This window comes from Adiantum capillus-veneris, chromosome 27 (assembly GCF_014529385.1).
Source record: "Adiantum capillus-veneris isolate H3 chromosome 27, ASM1452938v2, whole genome shotgun sequence".
NCBI lineage: Eukaryota > Viridiplantae > Streptophyta > Polypodiopsida > Polypodiales > Pteridaceae > Adiantum > Adiantum capillus-veneris.
Genome location: NC_140957.1, coordinates 122753145 through 122772066, shown reverse-complemented (window position 1 = coordinate 122772066; position 18922 = coordinate 122753145). Strand labels below are relative to the sequence as shown.

At 45.2% G+C, this 18922-nt stretch overlaps 1 protein-coding gene across 1 annotated transcript in view; it reads right to left on the bottom strand.

The window, feature by feature from the left end:
- The window catches only part of RRP4 (ribosomal RNA processing 4), a 42572-nt gene that overhangs the window by 18595 nt on the left and 5055 nt on the right, over window positions 1-18922 (bottom strand). The window contains exons 3-4 of the mRNA XM_086503421.1: window positions 5307-5352; window positions 5018-5107 (exon numbers count right to left, since the gene is read on the bottom strand). Coding sequence (XP_086359547.1) covers window positions 5018-5107; window positions 5307-5352 — 136 coding nt within the window. The remainder of the gene's footprint in view (window positions 1-5017; window positions 5108-5306; window positions 5353-18922) is intronic.

The window sequence follows — 18922 nt, the reverse complement described above, 5'->3', positions numbered from 1 at the left end:
CTTAGGGTTTCTAGAATTAGGGTTGGCAGGTTTTAGGGTTAGGGTTTCTAGAATTTGGGTTTCAACAGTTAGGGTTTTTGGCAGAAATTAGGGTTAGGGTTTCTGCTCTCGGGCAGCCACGTCATCTGTAAGTTGGCTCCATTCTTTAGACTTTGATACGTCAGCAGTTTGTTACAGAGACAAAGCAAGGAGTTGGGTCCCAGATGGTTGACCCTTGCTTTGTCTTAGGAGAATTTAAAAATCATCTCCTAGGTGGGCCTTCGTGACCATCACCTAGAGAGAGGTGGCAATTTACAATGGGTTTTTTATACAAGATTTTTGGCTTGAAACCGGAAAATAATAATACTCTATGGATGTTACTACGAAGATGCGTCGTGGACGAGATGCCGGTGAATGGCGGGCCTCGCTGGTGCGTTGGTGTGGCGCGTTCGCCAGTTTCGGGGCCGACTGAAGCATGCCTTTGGCATCACTTCTTGATTTGATGTTTCCACTACGTGACTTTTGGTCGTCTCTTTTCTGTGTCGATGGTGTCGATGTCGAATTCTTTTGTTTTTACTTCTTTTTTTTTTGTATGGCGTGCGTGTACTGTTTGAATATGTGCATGCACGTAGACGTGTGTGCTCGTGTATATGAGTGCGTATGTTCGTGAGTGCGTAAATGCGTGTGTCTACTGTTTGAATATGTGCGGGCAGATCGATATATTGAGAACATGGATGAAATGTATAAGAAGATTTAAGCTTGCCTTGGAGAAGACTCAGGAAAAGCAAAAAAGGGTTGTTGATCGTCACCGTCGTGAAATACTGTTTTCACCTGGTGATTGGGTACTTTTACGGTTTGATAAGGCAAGGTTAAAAGAAGCTGAAGGGCAAGGAAAGGTTATTTCCGAAGCTCAGCATGCGTTATTATGGGCCTTTTCAAGTGCTTGATAAGATCAACGATGTTAGCCTGACACTTGGAAGATTCATAATGCGTTTCACATGAGTCTTCTAAGACCCTTTGTGGGTGATGTGCCAGAAGATATGCCACAAAAGGATCAGCCAGAAGTTGATGAACTTGATGAGATCTTGGTACCTGAGCAGATCTTGGACATAAAGTTAAGAGACAAGTTGCAAGACGGTATTTGGTGAAGTTCAAGAACTATACACATATAGATGCAAAGTGGATAGAACAATCTAAACTGCTAGAGTCACCAAATGTATTGCAGCTTTACCTTGAGGCCTTTGGGTTACAGCCTACATATGCCCCAACTCAATGAGTTCAAAGGAGGGGTAATGATGGAGCTAGCACATCAAATGTACATACGGATTCAGTGCAATAGAAGTGTGCATCGCTCTTCAAGTGTTCAAGGTATTATGCTCACTTCTATCATAGATGGAAATGACAAAAGTATGAAGGTCTCATTAAGTCATTTGTATCTATGCGTTATGACCTTTCTTGCGGGTACGTGCAATGATAAAAGTGTGCTAACAACACAAGATCATCAATGGCATGTATATATGGCATGCAATCGAGGACATTTGCGATTTCAAGAGGGGGGTATGTCACAAGGACGTGGCAACTGCTAATTACTATCACAAGGACGTGGCAACTGCTAACCTTAGTTGTTGGTTTCTTTCCGATGAATTTTATTTAATTTTTGGGACCCTCTTTTTGAAGTTGCAGATGATCGGACATTGTATGGCCAGTGTGAAACGGCCGACGGCCAAGAGTTTCACCCGCACATGGGAAGGCCTTGTCGCCAGGAGTTGGTCAAGCCGACCAACACCGAAATCCGAACAATAAAAGGATGTCTAGGCTCCGTTCAAAGTCATTTAGGCCCCCTCGCTACACTTATAAGTCGGTGGGTACTAGGAATTAACTTTTAAGAGGAAAACTTGACACATGGCAGCTCTGCAACAAATTGCCAGATCCATCAGCTGGAGGGGGCGCCCATTTTTTGGAGGGGCTGATTTTGCACTTGAGCGTGACTATAGTGTGTGTGTGTGAGTAGTGGGTGCAGTTGATCACAGCTTTAATGGAAATCTTGCCTTCTCCCTTGCTCTATGTAGCGCAACGATTTGCTCTCCCGCATCTCTCTGTCCCCTTTGGCACATATGGTAATGCCCCTGCCCCACTAGATGGGCTACTCAGTTGACCATGTACAGCTCTGAGGGTTTATGCGCGTTTGCCAAGGCAAGAGCCTTCTAAATAGGAACCGGATTAGCTAATTGCTAATCCCCCACGGATACGCACAATTCCATCGCGAAGGATTGCGAAAACGGAGAGTTTTCTTGCGTGGAAACTCGTCCGTTTCAAAGGGGAATTGTTCCATTGCGTGAGGGAGCACCTAAAACGCGCGTAGGCATGCTCGCTCCGCCCAAAATGATCCAAAACAGACAATTACAGCCTGCTGTGTTTTTCTGCAGGTTTAGGTTTGCACCTAAACTGCAGGACAATGTCGGGGGAGCCTCGAGAAAGCCTCGGGATGCTTGAACAGGGCTTTGGGCACCTGACAGTGTTAAAACAGGGAATTACAGCACACTGAAATTGACCTGCAGCTCACTGGAAAGCTTCCTAACCGCAAGGGGAAGTGTCCTTGACGAGTACTTTTGACTTACAGAGGGTTTTGCGCCGTTATGCTGGCTAAATTGGGTCAAAAACCTACAATTACAGCCATGGACAGGTTTGGACAGCTTGGTGAGAGATAGGTGAAAATGTTCGGGTCGTCTATTCGCAATAACGATAAAGAAATACCAAAAGAGGCGCCAGTCTTTGTGGCCAACAGGTGTCAATGTTTGCTTGGTAGCGCTCTAGCTGCCAAGCCAGGTGTGTTTGAAGTGTCAATTCCCGTTACAGGTTTTTATTTGCAAAGTTTCTCTGTGCGCTAAAGTCTAAAGTAAAGTTTCGGGTGAAAGCCTACGTCTACCGCCTTACGGGCCAGTTTCACCGGCCTATATGGACACTCGTTTATCCTATGGGATACGATGTGCTATTGGTCAGATGTGCACACATCGCATCAGCTAGAGATTGAGATTGGCAGATTTAGGAGAGTACTAGCAGAGGCCATGATATGCCAGTTGTGTCATATAGAGCTAGGGACAGAGTTACATCACATTTTTCATTGTCCAGTATACTATGAGATGCAAGGCCGCTTTCGTTGTCTATTCAAAGAGGGCTTTGGACCATTGGCTAGAGTCATGAGATATCAGGATTGAGATGCCTCGAGTTGTTTTAGCTAGAGCTGCGCAGACACAGGGAGAGTTGTTTTAGCTAGAGCTGCGCTTGAGGAGATCAGGCAATGGGAGACATTCACAGAGGGAGATCACTGACTTCTTTAGAGCAAAGACTCGCTTCACAGCAGACTACAGAGCCCACCCATACTAGAGGTATATTAGTTGACAGCGCCATTGAGCTCGGGAGAGCTAGACGCCCATGTCTATGATGGCGACCACGACATCAACGGAGGCTCCATCAGAGGATCGAGACTATTCTAACACGACATGTGAGACGCCCAGTACAACTCTTTACACAGGCGGACATTGACGAAGCTCTTCAGCGACCGATGCAATACTTTCTCAGACAACGCCCGATGTCGGGCATCCTCAGGCATTGATGATGATGATATGATGATGTTTTTAGTCTTTCACTTTACTTCATTTTTATTTTTGTACCAAGACATTAGAATAGATCCACCGAGATTGTATTAGTTTGGTCCCATAGATCATTTCGGGCCTTTTGAAGACGTTTAATATGATATTTTCATTTCATATCTCTCTCTCTCTCTCTCTCTCTCTCTCTCTCTCTCTCTCTCTCTCTCTCTCTCTCTCTCTCTCTCTCTCGCGCGCGCGCATTTTCTTTAATATATACCTAGACGAATCCAGGATAAGCCCACATTCACCCTAAAGGAAGTGCAAGGTAGAGACCCATGGTAGTCACCCACAAGACAAAATAACCATCAGCTCCATCATGCATAGTATTGACTAAATACCACGACATCCCCACTAATGTCTTCAGTGCCCAATAGTGGGTGTAGAACTAGGTACTAACATATGCTCCCAAACACAACACACACCACACGCACACACATGAGCATACATGAACACAAAGTTCAATGTACTGAGTTTCTGTCATGACTCCGGAGAGCAAGGGCACACTCAGCCATAATGAAGCCTAGCACTAAAAGAAGCATTAAATCGGAAAAACTACTTCTCTTATTTCTACTATCATTTTTTTCATTTACCTCTGGGTGGAAGCATGTATTGGTGGTACCACTATTTCTCTTTTTGGTGGTTGGCTTGGCAAAAAGAGGACACGGTAAAATTTTTGCAAATCTTATAAAATTTTGCGACCATTGCAATTTTGGATTCTCCTTGTCAAAAGTTTTCCAATGATATACAACATGGCTAGTATGATCATACGGGACACATGAAATTGAGATCCTTAAGTTTCTATCAAAGTAGTGTCCAAAACACCACTTTTTGGACCACCAATACATGCTTTGGCCCCTCTATGCCTTGGGCATTTTCCCCAAGCAAGCCTCTACTACATACTCCCGTGTATCACTATCTACGCACCATGGCATCACATGATGCATCTCCGCAAGGGATTGGCACTGCTAGCACGCTTCAACCCATGGAGGAAACGATAGTTTCTCCTCCGAACTCCAAAAGAGTACGCAGCAGCTCAATCCAAATAGTTGTCAAAGTGGTGGATGTAGGGGAGACTGTGGGTTCAAAATGCGAGCACAACGAGTCTTCCACATGGTCCAGAAGTGATGCTACAGATCGTAGTAAAAACTCATCCCTCTTGAAGAGGTCCAACTGACGACCTGTACCTGGAATCATCTATAGAGTTCTCAGTTTATTCTTTAGGCCGTAATGTTATACATTTGTGCATCTTGATCAATGTTGATAAAAACATTCGAATTTTATTATGGACAAAAATATTTTCAAGAACAAAAGACAAGATATCACGACATGTCATGACAAGCTGCTATGTCTAGGATATCTTCTTCACCAAAAACTTTCAAAAAACATACCTGAATGCCACCAGGCAAGTTTACTGCTGAAAGCATCAAATGGACGTCCTGCCTAAAATTGATATCAACTTTCCATCTCTTTGTTCCTACCTACGACATGGAGGAAAAATTATAACAGAAATCAAGGACTAGATTTTTTTTTACTTTAAATGCTCCATGTCAGACCTAATTCCTAACAAAGAAAACAACCAGAAGTAGTTGCTTTCCCTGTTAATCAGGTATACTTAAAAGCTTCTCCTGAATCGAACATTAGATAAATTTGCAATTCCAAGAAGTCTCGGTTGCTTACTTCTGTTATACGTCCAACCACCACATCTCCAGTGTCAGCATTGTACCTACAAAATCCAAGCACAAACCTTAAGCCACAAGCATTAACCATAGTATGTCTAGAATCAAATTTAACTGCTAAGAGCATCTTAATGAGCTTTTCTAAAAGGAATAAACCATGCACATTGCAGTCAAATGATGAACTTCTGCATTGTCTGTACAATGTCTGGTGGTGCTTCCTTGTAAAAGATCGAACTCTACACTAGAAGAAATTAAAAACTTTGGTCGTCAAAGATAGGCCCTCACTTCAAATTTCAAACCCAAGATCATCTCTCTCATACACAATAACCCAATTCCTACAAGCCTTTCAATTGCCCGCATAATTTTTGCATGCAAAATACGCTGAACAGATATTGTGAAAATGTATAGACACGTAAAACCATATACTTTCTGAAAGCAACATAATTTATTCCCCCCTCTTCTGCACTTGTACATGTTGACTTGTCAATTTGGTTGTCCATATTAGAGAATCTACCACCCGATACCTTGTACTACGGATTTTCCATGCTTTTGCTAATAAGGGCTTGGTCCTTGGTTTTGGATTGACCACCTTTGCAGTACCTATTTGATTGGAGCCTTGGCACAGTAGAGGGCTATTCCCAACCTTTATGATGCCTGTTTTTGGCATGATCGATGTCAAGTTGTGGGGTTCTTTCTTGTATTTATATGGCATTTCAAACTTGGACTTGTCCAACCTCCTAGGCTATAACCCTTCAGTGAGCATTGGGACCTACATGTGAGATTTGTCCATTTTCTGACCAGGCAGCCTAGAGCAACTGCACAACGTCATTTCATAGTGCTCTTGTTCTCACCATTGTGTCAATTAGAGTTTCATCCCCCAATGCTTCATGGTTCTTGGCACTTTTGTATGGGTAGTGGTTTTCCCAAGGCTGGCGCCCCACTGCATTGCAAGTAGGATGCATGATTGAATACTTTCGGTTAGCTCTGCTCCGGCCTGTCATTGTAGGTCCAGATTTGGGGTTTCCCATTTTATGGGGGTTTTTAGGTTTTTCCCATCTATAGTGTTTGTTGTAATCATAGCTTTGAGTTGCGAGTTTGCTCTTAGCTCTATAGCTGTCACATGCACATGGCTCTATGTGCCATGTGGACATGCTTCATCGACTTCTAGAGCCAATTTTCCAATTTTGGAACCCTCTCGCATAAATGGTTTGTAAACGCCTTTTGGCAAATGTTATCACACTTCGGTGGGCATTTGACATGACGAGCATGTAGGTCTATGTTAGAGGAACGTGTCGGTCAAGTCGGTTCGTCAAATGGTTCACCGAGCAGTGAGTTGTCGCGTGTGTTGCACTCATTTGCACATTTTTCCCGACTTGACTTAAGTTTCCCGACTTGGCCAAAAGTCATATGAAAGGAGCAGCTAGGCAAGCGTTTTCTCATAAGTTTTGGGAGTGCTACAAATCAGCCCAACGTTTGGCAGCAGTGCCCTTGGCGTTTTGCTCCAAATCAGCACCAGCGTTTTCGAATCTCCCGTCAGCCATAGCGTTCTTGCTCTACAGTTGCAGATCAGCCAAGCGCTTGCAGATTCCAGCTGATCAGCCAGCGTTTTTACATTTCAGCCCATCTTCCTCGCCAGAAACGGCTTGGATCTTACCTCGTCGGTCTTCCCATTGTGGTCCGGTACTTCGGTAGCCCATTGAGCCTCTTTTTGGCCATTCCCTCTCCGTCATTGACTGCTCCCATTGTTGTCTATCATCCACATCATCCAGATCTACGTTTTCAGCCCTGCTTTACGCAATAGATCTATTGCCTTTTGTGTGCCAGATCTCCGTTTTTGCAGCCAGCTTTCAGCCATTCATTCCTCACATTGGAAGCGCAATTCAGCCCCAGATCTACCCCTTGGTGGTGTAATGTGTAACGGAAGTGATTGATGGTGTGCGCTCAAGAAAAGTGCTTAGTGTGTACTAAAGGTTCCTTTTAATGATTGAAAAGACTTCCTTTTACTTCATAAGAGTTGTGCAATAGACTCAAGAGGAGAGAATGATACTGTGAGTGAAAGTTTTGTGGGTGATAGAGAGAGAGAGAGAGAGAGAGAGAGAGAGAAGACCGACACCAAATGGAGTCCCAGGCCCCCCTCCAAGGGCCCCCCTCTCTATCGCTAGAGAGGTATAGTCACAAATTGATGACGTGTCAAGCCACGGATGTCACGTGACACATCCCAACCCTATGTGTCCATGGACAAGCTACACCACAACAAGGTTCAGTCAGTTCAGTCAAGTCTAAATTAGCAGTGATCTGGCACTTTTGTGAGTCTATTCGTAGACCATGCATGCCCAGTCACTTAGCAATAGATGCATATCCTCCGGTTGCACACAGCATGATCATCAGTATTCCCTTCAGAATCCATCAGATTCAGTCAGGGGAATTTTCCAGTGCATTTAGCCTATTTTCCTATTTTTTGTTACTTTCACTTATTATTTTAAGTGACTTTCCAACAAAAGTAGGTAGGGCAATTTTGCTAAGTTAATATATAAGCAAACCCAAGTTAGCACTTTCAGGTAGAAGAGGCAGCAGGAGCTTCCCACTCAACAGGCAACTTCTCAGCAGTACCCCCTCAGCACCCTAGTGTTTTTGGATCCCCATCCTTGCCGCACTTCAGCCCTGGCGTTTCCACCTCTTGCATGGTCGCCTTCATCTCCCAGACCCCCAACGGGAGCAAATCTACCAAATCGCCAACAGATGCATCAATGTTTGCTAACGTTTTCCATTCCTGCCATTAGCGTTTTTGGATCGCTAGCAACCTCTGCAAGCCCTTAGCGTTTTCAGCCCAAAAACGCCAGCAAGCCCTGCAACTCTCAGCGTTTTCAGCCAGCGACATCAGCCCTAAAAACGCAGATATTCAGGAGTCAAAAACGTAGACTTTCAGCAGATGAAACAGTACCAGATCAGCCTAATTGGCAGCAGAAGAACCCCCAATTTCAGCCCATGAAAACACAACCAAAACAATCATTTTCAGCCACCGAAACAGTCCCGAAATTCAGCAGTTAGAAGATCTCAGATTTCAACCATCAAGTCGTCGTCGTCATCACCGTCTTCGTCATCGGCATAGTCCAAGTTGCATCAGTCCATTGCATATGCATTGTACCACTTTGTGCAATCAAAAAGTGGACCACTCTCGCCGACGAGAGTGGGGCCTTCGGAGGAGGGTTTTACAACCTCTCGGGTGTCGTATCTCTTTTCTCTCCTTATCTCAATCTCATTCACTTGCACGCACAATATCCACTCACTTTGTTCGTGATCATAGCACTCTCCACAAGGCGGAAGGCTCTCTCCTTCCCTAAGAACTAAAAGGAACCTTGAGCAATAAAGATCACTAATCTTGAGAAAATACAACATTCATTCCACTGCACCTTACAACAGAAGAACAAAGCCAACCTACATCCCGGCTGAGAGGCCTAAAGCAATAGAAGCAGCAACAGAAGTTTGTACCAACTTTTGGGATCCCATCCGATGGGGCCCAAGAAACTAGAAGGAGATCCCACAGGAAAAAGACAAGTGTAAAAAAAATGATGACGTGGCAACCAAGACAAACGCCCGAATTTTGTGCTGACGTGCTAACGTGGCGGCCTGTATAGATTTCCGGATTTCACGCTGGCTGGGCTGACGTGGCAGTGTACGATTTCCCTGTTTTGTGCTGGTAGCTTTTTGGTAAGACACTTTCTGGACCAGACGCTTTTGAGTTTGAAGCTTTTCATGTAACTACTTTTCATGGGCCAAGGGCCTTTAAAAATGTGCACAGAGCTCATTCTCTGGCACACTTCAGTACGAAGGTGCAAAGAGTGGAGTACCGGCATTGTACTGAGTTTAAGCAATATAAAGAAATACCGACAAGGGCGCCATGGTTTGGGGCCAATACTCTGCGTGGAATTCCGCCTCTCTCTCTCTCTCTCTCTCTCTCTCTCTCTCTCTCTCTCTCTCTCAGTTAAATCTTATTGAAGTGCTAAAAGTTTGTTCAGTCTGTTCTTTTCTATTGGCACGTGGTGCCATCCATGTGACAGGTATTTGCTCTAGATTGCACAAATGTTGATACAATGGTCTAGATGCTAAGGTGATGACGGGTGTTTGTGGTGAATGCTTGGTTCTGCGGCTGTAATGCAAAAATGCTAGGAGAATCAATGGGGATCTGCAACTGACAACGAGGCTATGGGCTGATCTGCTATCGCCAATGGCAGCATAGGCTGAAAACTAAAAAACGCTGGCTGATCTGAGGGCTAAAGCTGAAAATGCTGGCTAGTGACGATCTGCGACGGAGCTGTGAGGCTATGGCTGAAAACTGAAAACACTGATGTTGATGGGTTGATCTGGTGCAAAAACGCCAAAGAGGCTAATGTATTGTCGGTACCCCTACGGTAAAAGCTGGGTCAAGCAATCCACCTTGAGAACCCACAATTTCTAAAATGGTGCAAAAATGTCATTTATTAATAATTTTATGACCTATTAATAAGAGGTGATTCACATGCACATAAATACCTAGGCTGAGTACTAATGCAATTGTATGGGAACATTCCCTACTGCCTACACATAACAAGCATTGGCTATGCTTATGTGCAATCAGAGGATATGTAACTAACCTAAAGTGCCTAGACATGCACGTCCTGCGTACAAGCTCACAAGGGTGCCAGAACACTTCCTAGGCTATCCTAAACCCTAGAAATAGGAGTTATAGCTTGTCCACATGCACATAGGGTTAGATGTGCAGGTGACATCCCCCCTTTTCAAGATGAGGTATTGGTACCGAGCTGCATGGCTTCTGTATAATCCGCCAACAACTCCAGGGAATCTACAAAGAAATCTTGGTCCGCCCACTCTGCTGTGTGGGTACCGCGATACTTGAACTTCAAAAAGGTGAGCAACGCTTACTTCTTTGGACTGCGCCGAAAGCGATTCAGAATAATCTGCTTCGGCTCCATGTCGTCAACTTCGACTACGATCTCGGGTTCATCTTCTTCAAAAATCTCCTTTGAAAGATCTTCCTGAAACAACTTCAACCACAATTTCATAGACACATCTTTTACTTTTCGGGTGACTGGAAAAGGACTATGCTTCCTAAATGACTGTGGATGGAATGCAAATGAAAAATGTGACAAAGCGTCAAACCTTTCAACAAGTCCATGCCAAGAATGGGATCTAAACTTGACTTTTCTACCTAAGATAATCAATTGTTGCAAACCATAAAGAGAATACCAATGCTTGATGGACAATCGTGCTACTACTTTTGCGGAGTTTTTGTAAGTGTTTTAGAGTTTTTAATAACTCAGGTTTCATACTCACCTTAAAAAGGTCCAAGCCATTTAGTAAAATGAAAGGGCAACCTGTAGCGTTAAAAAAAAAACTCAACACAAAAAAAGGGGGGGGGGGGGGGGGGGGGGGGGGGATCTTACGCATAGAGAGATTGCGAAGCCTTGCGAATGACGCGTGGCGAACTGGAGGGACCTCCTCGTGCGAGGATCAACAAAATTCTGTGCGCGCAGGCAGCCCACACGAAAATCCAAGGTGGGCATGTTCGTTCCAAGGTGGCAACGTTCACTCGAATCCGAGTTGGCATGTCACGTGCAGCGTAAGTGTTTAATGATTTAGCTCGGATCTAGTGCTCCACACAACCACAAGGTTACTTTACTTCACTCGAAAGAGCTGAACTGAACTCAATGAAAGAGAGGGACGCACACAAAGAGAGAGAGAGAGAGAGAGAACACCGCATATCGGGTCCAAACCACCCTCAAGGCTCAAGGGTTCCCTTGCTCTGTTGCCGGAGCAAGTACTTGCTTTATTACTTGCACAAATGTTGATACAATGACTAAATGTTGAGATGTTGAGATGCTAATGGATACTTGATGCTATTGATGTTGAGTACTACTGAGATACTGATGAGTACTGTTGGTGCTTGGTACTGCGGGTACTTGGTGCTTGATGCTGAGATACTTGGCGATGCTTCACAACGCTTGATGACGACGACGATGATGACAATGAGGGGTACTTGTGATGCAATGTTGCTGAGGTGCTGATGGGTAGGTACTCTTGGAGATACTTGGTACTGCAACGATGACGATGACGACAACGACGAGGCTGTGGGCTGATCTGCTATTGCAGAGGACAGTGATGGCTTAAAAATTGAAAACGTTGGTCCTGCTGGCTGATCTGAAAATGTTCCTGATCTGCAAGGGCTGATCGCTGAATTCGGGGTGCTTAGGGCTGAAAAGACATTGGTGGGCGAGGCTGAGGAAAATGCCAAGTGTAATGTGCAGCGGAAGTGAATGATGGTCTAAGCTCAGGATGAGTGATCAATGAGTGCTCAAGGTGCCTTTTACTTTAGAGGAATGGAGTCTTCCTTGCATAGAGAGAGAATGTGCAATGATCAAAACAAGAGAGTGGAATGCAAGCTGTGGGTGAGAGTGCTAGAGAAAGAGAGAGAAGAGACGACACCAGATGGGGTCTCAAACCCCCCCTCTCTATTGCTAAAGAGGTATTTGCTTTAGATTGCACAAAGGTCTGGTACAATGCTTCTAGATGCTGTGGTATTCGATGAGGTCTATGTCGACGACGAGGTTGTCAATGGGCTGAAATCTGAAAACGCCAAGGTCTACTACTATGGATTTGCAACTGCGGTAATGCTACAAGGCGGATCTACAGCAATCAATGCATGCAAGGCTGAAAACTGCAAAAACGCTGGCTGTCTTGAGGCTGAATTCTGAAAACCCTGGCTGTTCTTGATGCTGAAAACTGAGCACTGGCTGATCTGCTGCGATAGGGCGATTGCGGCGAGGTTCTGCTACCGGGTGGGAGCCGTTTGGCAAGGCTAAAGGCTGATCTAAAAACACTGGTCCTCTAGGCTGAAAACACTAGTCTTCTGTCTCTTGAGAAAACGCTAGGGTGTCTGTGAGTACGGCCGGCCTGTGGGTGCTCCTGCTTCCTCTGGGTCTTCTGCTCCTTCTAGCGCCCCTAGGACTCCTTTTATAGGTGCAGGCAACATCACTTAAGCCTCCACTTAATAATAAAATGAAATATAGGAGGTTGTTCACATGCCGTCACAAAAATGGGTTCATGCACTGGAAAATGCTCAAGCTGGGTACTAAATGAAATGCTAGTGATCATGGGTTGTGCAATCAGAGGGTATGCAACTACTCTAAGTGCCTGAACATGCACCGCCTGCGTACACGCTCACAAGGGTGCCAGAACACTTCCTAGTAGGAATAGCTTGTCCACATGCACATAGGGTTAGATGTGCACGTGACATCCCCCCCTTTTCAAGGTGAGGTACTGGTACCGAGCTGTATGGCTTCCGTAAAGTCCGCCAACAACTCTTGGGATTTTGCGAAGTACTCTTCGCCGGCCCACTCTACGTGATGTTGCTCGACCCAGCCATCTGCACCTATAAAAGGAATCTGTCACAAAAATACGGAAGCGTAAACTGACGTTTAATTGCACTTCAAATACTCAAGAGAATTAGAGGGAGAGAGAAAACTTGACACTCCATTGGGGACCAGAAGATGGGCTGGTCCCCCCCCATAAAGAGAATATCTTTATTACTAAGGGAGAATCTTTACAAGCACAGGAACGGGGCATACGCCCGTCCTCTATTCTTTCTTCTATTCTGTTCTGACTACTGACTGAGAAAGTGTTTCCACTTTCTTTCTGCTTAGGGGATTTCCCATCTTCTGCGAGACTGGTTGGAAGCTCTCGAAAAGAGAGTCTATCTTCCAAAACAGCTCATCGGAAGCTCTCACAGAGGAGAGTCCATCTTCCGTTATGTGTTGCCTTCATGCTCATTCATTCATGCATCGAACACAAAAGAGAAACAAACAAAATGCACACGCACATGCTTGCTGTAATTTTCTGCACATAACCTGAAATTCTTACCTGTGCACACCCCTATGCTGAAACAGAGGTCTTCTTCGCGATGGAATCGCGCCAAACTTGATGTAGACTTAGGATAAGGAGAGAGAAGAGAATTTCTATGGCTGATCTGCTGCAAACAGCCCTAATCGAGGTGATTAGGGGCTGAAAACAGAGAATTACAGCAGCCGCACTCTGCTAAGAGAGCGTCTACGGCAGCTTCTCGCGATGAAACTTCACCAGAAGGTGTCTATGACTGTGAGATCCCTTGTTCTTGACAATGGGAGCACAAGGCTACCACATATGTCGCAAGGGGCTGCTCTCAAGCTTCAATGGAGGGCTCCACCGCGTAGAGCACGCTCACATTAGGGGGGGGTAGGTGCACTCCCAGCCCTGAAAATGGGGGAGGGGGGCTCCTAAATAGCCATCAGGGAGAGGGGGCGCTAGGAAGAGAGAGAGGGTGAGAGTGAGAGTGAGAGAGAGTTAGTTTGCATTGGTAAGTGTGCCACTTGACACACTTACTTTAAAAACTTAAAAACCATTCAACTTTTGACTTTAAAAACTTCTAGCTCATTAATTAAAAATGTGCAACTAACTAACAAATGCTACCAATGATTCTTTTATGAGAACACCAAAGGTCTGCCAGCCCAATGCCGCACTTGCACTGCACCGCCTTTACCTGTTCACACTTGTCCGGCCGCCTGCCCGAGCACGGATCGTTAAATTTAATTTAACGAAACTTACCCTAAGGCTTTATTAGCTTTATTAGCCTTAGGGTCACTGTTCTAAGGACCCCATCTCATTCATGTGCTTGTACTGACGCGCGTATTTTTCCTGAGCCTAAAATCTGAGGCTACTGCTTACCCCTTTCTGAAGACCCGATTTTCCCAATCACTAGGGCTTCAGGGTAATTTCTGCTAAGGTCCCTCTGAGGTGTTGTGGCCCGCATTTAGGCTCACCTGAGGCCTTAGAACTGCTAGGTCTATTCTGGTGTGCACACAACTAATTAGATAATTCTTTTCTCGTAAATAAATTAATTATTTACAAAGTCTGACTTAGTTACAGAATCCCAGGGGCGCTGGGAGGAAAAGACCCAGAGGAAGCAGGAGCACCCGCACGCCAGCCGTACTCACAAACACCCTAGCATTTTCTCAAGAGACAGAAAACCAACGTTTTCAGCCTAGAAGACCAGCGTTCTAAGCCTAGAGGACCAACGTTTTCCGATCAGCCTTTAGCCTCTACGATTTATAAATGATAAGCCACTTACTAATAAAATGGCCTTTGTCACGTGCACATCTAACCCTATGTGCATGTGGACAAGCTACTTCAGGTCTAGGGTTCACGGCAAATTTGTTAAGTTCTATAAAAGAAACCTAGCGCTAGCACCATCCGGCATAAGAGGCAGGAGAATTTCCAGCAACTTGCAGTGCACCTTCTCAGCAAGACCGGCAGGAGACTTAACGTTTTCAACCACAGAGACAGCTAGCGTTTTTGGACATCCCACATCAGCCAGCGTTTTCAATCCCAACAGGTAGCGCCAGCAGATTGCAGATCAAGCTTAGCGTTTTTGCATCTTGCACATACCTCTAGCATTTGCAGATTTCCGACGTCAAATCAGCCACTTGCATTAGCGTTTTCAGTTTTCAGCACTTAGACACAGCAGATCCCGTCCCTAGCCTCGCCGATCTCACCTACCTGCAGCAGATCCTCGTTGTACCGTCAGATCAACCAGCGTTTTCAGATTCAGCCCGCTGTCCGCAGATTTCATCTGCGTTTTCAACGCATCGTCATCAAGTCGTCGCCATCGCCGTCCTCGCCGACACGGTGTCAGTATTCCGCAGAAAGTCAGAAGATTGAAGATTTCAGCATTCAGCCCTAGCGTTTTCAGATTTCAGCCCGTCCTCGTCGTCATTGTCATTGTCGTCGACATCATCAACAGCAAGTCCATTGCATCTAGACCATTGTACCAGATTTGTGCAATCAATAGCATAGACCTCTCTCGCCATAGAGAGGGGGGTCCTTGGAGGAGGGTTTGAGAACCGTCTGGTGTCATATTCTTCTCTCTCTCTCTCTCAATCTCAGCACCTTCATTCACAATGTCTTCCACTTTATTTGTGATCATTGCACTCTCTCACTAAAGGAACGGAAGGCTCTCCCAAGGGCTCTCCCTTCCGTAAGTAAAAGGAACCCTCGAGCACAGTTCAGAGCGCTTATCTTGAGTAAAGTTTAACATTCACTTCCGCCGCACCTAAGTTCTAACATTGGTTTCAGAGCTTTGGCAGTGTTCAGTATTACTCAAGGAAAGAACCACAAGAAATTTTTTGCTTGTTGCGATCGCATGTAACCCAAGTCCACTTGGGCGTGTCGATTCCTAATCGTGTTTTTGAGGAGTTACAAGTAACCCAAGAAAGAAGGGCTTGTCCGGCCTCCCCTTGTTCCTCTTTTCACTCATTGAGAGCCGACCAAGCACTTAGCGGCCGGCCAATCGAGTGAGGTGGGAAAAAGGAACCTTGGTGAGCGCAAGGCCGCCAAGGGGTGCAAAAAGCCTTCTCTAACACAGATTGCAAGCTAAAGAACTCAAGAACCTCAAGAACTCCAGAACCTCAAGAACCTAAGACCCTCAAGAACCCAAGTTCCTCGCGGACTTAAGTACCCAAGATCTCAGTTTATGGTCATCACCTGAAGCGGAATGGATACTTTGCGTGAAGGTGATGAGCATGGAGGAGGTAAAGAAGATTTTTCCCCACCAAGAGGATTTTCCAACCCTCCCCCTTCCCCATCTACGCCACGGTTTGTACCAAATCCTATGAAGGCTTTGGTCAAGTCGATGATGGACATGATGCTACAACAAGAGCGCCACCTTTGATCGCGAGCGCGAGCAAGCGCGCTTGGCGGCAGAAGAAAGAAGGGTAGCCTTGGAGCGTGAGCGTGAGCAAGCACGCTTGGCGGCCGAAGAAAGAAAGGCAGCTATTGAGCTTGAGTGTGAGCAAGCACACGAAGCCCAACGTATAGATGCCGAAGACAGACAAGCGGCCTTGGAATTAGATTGAGGCATAGAGAGACCAATCATGCAAGAGTTAGTCCTACAGGTACTCACCTCGAAGTCCGAGCCACTCAAAGAATCATCAAGTAGCAAAAGTCGAGGAGCGGATTCCAACAATCCCGTCACTGAGAAGTTGACGTTCAGTAAGTATGACGGTAAGATGGATGCTAATAATATTCATTCTTGGTTGCACCAATTTAATGCTTACTTTGCGACAACTAAGAAAACAGGAAATAGCAAGGTTTTGACAGCAGCCATGTACCTTGCCGGTGATACCATTAATTGGTATCACGCATGGCAAGAGGCACAATTGACCGCGCACCTAGAGGAAGCCGAAGAAGGCGTGCCCCTTTCCTTCAATTGGGCCGACTTCCAAGACAAGCTCAAGGCACAGTTTATGCCACCTCAGTATTTAGCGCGGTTGAAAGAAGATTGGCGCTATCTCAAGCAAAAGGGTATGCCAGTCATGTCTTTCTCTAACCGTGTTTTGCAGCTCGGCACCCAATTACGCAAATCGGATGATGAGCACAAAGAGGCATTTCTTTTCGGGTTGGACGAGTATATCAAGTTTGATGTAGAAGTCTTCGACCCCGTGGATCTCAACAAGGCAGTAGCAATTGCTCTCTCCCAGGAGATAAAGCACAACAAAGGAATTCCTAAGGAGAACAAGTCTTCTCACAGTACCCCTCAGACTCCTCAGAACCCATAGAACAGTAAGAACAATAAGAACGGTAAGAATGGTAACTCTTCTAACCAATCTTCCTCTAGTCTTTCAGAAAAGAACACTCAAAATGAATCTAAGGGTAAAGCTAACACAATTGCTAAACCTAAGCTCACAGCAGAAGAACGTCATTTATTCTAAGGAAGGTCGTTGTTATCAATGTCACGTCAAGGGTCATATAAAGAGCACATGTCGTAAGAACCCATCCAACGAACCTAAAGAACCCACAGAACCCACACCCTCTGTTAATGCCATAAATGAGAACATTCGTGTGTCCCAAGTTTCTCATGATCCTCTCATTGATGAGTCTCTCAGGAAGTGTTATGGTCATGTGAATGGTCAACACATGGTAGTCTTGTTTGATTCATGCAGTATGCATGATGTGATTGGTGACTCTCTTGTCGAAAGAGCCCGCTTGGAGGTTAGCAAGACAACTCCTCTCGAGGTGTCGGGCTTCGCTCCCAATATGGACTCTCACATTACACCAGAGTTCCTTGATGTGTTATTCACTACAAGCACCCTTCCGCAGAAATTTGTAGTGTCTCTCCTCTTTCAGGATGTGATATGATTTTGGGCATTAGATGGTTTCGTGAGCATAACCCTCTCATTGATTGGGCGGACAATACTCTCACTCTAAATGCCAAAAGTGACTCTCACGTCATCATTCGTAGTGAGGAGGTTGTTCATTCCTTACCTCTCATTTCTAATGTGCAGGCAAAGCTTAAAAAGAAAACGGAGAAGGAGACTCTCTCAATTTTTTCTTCTTCAAAGCACGACACACAACAACTTGCAGTGCACCTTCTCAGCAAGACCGGCAAGAGACTTAGCACTTTCAGCCACAAAGACAGCCTAACGTTTTTGGACATCCCAGATCAACCAACGTTTTCAGATCCCAGCAGGTAGCGCCAGCAGATTGCAGATCAAGCTTAGTGTTTTTGCATCTTGCAGATACCTCTAGCGTTTTGCAGATTTCCGGCGTCAAATCAACCCCTTGCATCAGCGTTTTCAGTTTTCAGCACTTAAGACATAGCAGATCCCGTCCCTACCTCGCCGATCTCACCTACCCGCAGTAGATCCTCGCCATACCGTCAAATCAGCCAGCATTTTCATATTCAACCCGCTGTCCGCAGATTTCAGCATCTGCGTTTTCAACGCATCGTCATCGAGTTGTCACCATCGCCGTCCTAGCCGACACAGTGCCAGTATTCCGCAGAAAGTCAAAAGGTTGCAGATTTCAACATTTCAGCCCTAGCGTTTTCAAATTTCAGCCCGTCCTCGTCGTCGTCATCATCGTCGTCAACATCGTCGGCAAGTCCATTGCATCTAGACCATTGTACCAGATTTGTGCAATCAATAGCATAGACCATGGGTTGTGCAATGAGAGGGTATGCAGCTATGTAATGTACCCAACAATTATCCATATAAATCATTTCAGATATTTTGCAAAGTAATTGAGATTCTCGATTTTGTTAGTCATCGTGAGTTCATCAGAGAAATCGGATTGAAAATCGGGTTCAGAATCCATTTATTTATGATCTTTCTTTATGAGGAACAATAGATTTATGTGGGAACCTAATCTATGTGTGAAGAAAAAGCTTAGAGATAGTATTTTTAGGAAAGAAAGAGAGGTGAGTCAAAATTAGGACACTTCTTTCTTTCTCTCTTTCAAAATAGAATGGGAACTTGTAAGTATAGAGCTTTTTAGAATCGCGCATAGGATTCGCGTACCAAAAAAGAAAAAAAAAACTTTTTTTTTTTTTTGGGAGCCGCGATGACGCGCGAGCTTTTTCCTTCTCCTATTCTTGAAACCTCTCAGTATTCTTAGCACCCCCCTAGGGCCTATATAAAGGACCCTTCTCTCACTGTTAACACATACATCTACATAAGCGGAAGCTCTCTTGCAACGACACGCCGGAGGAAGCCTCTCTCCCTTAACCTCTCATCTTCAAGCCATCTCCATCTC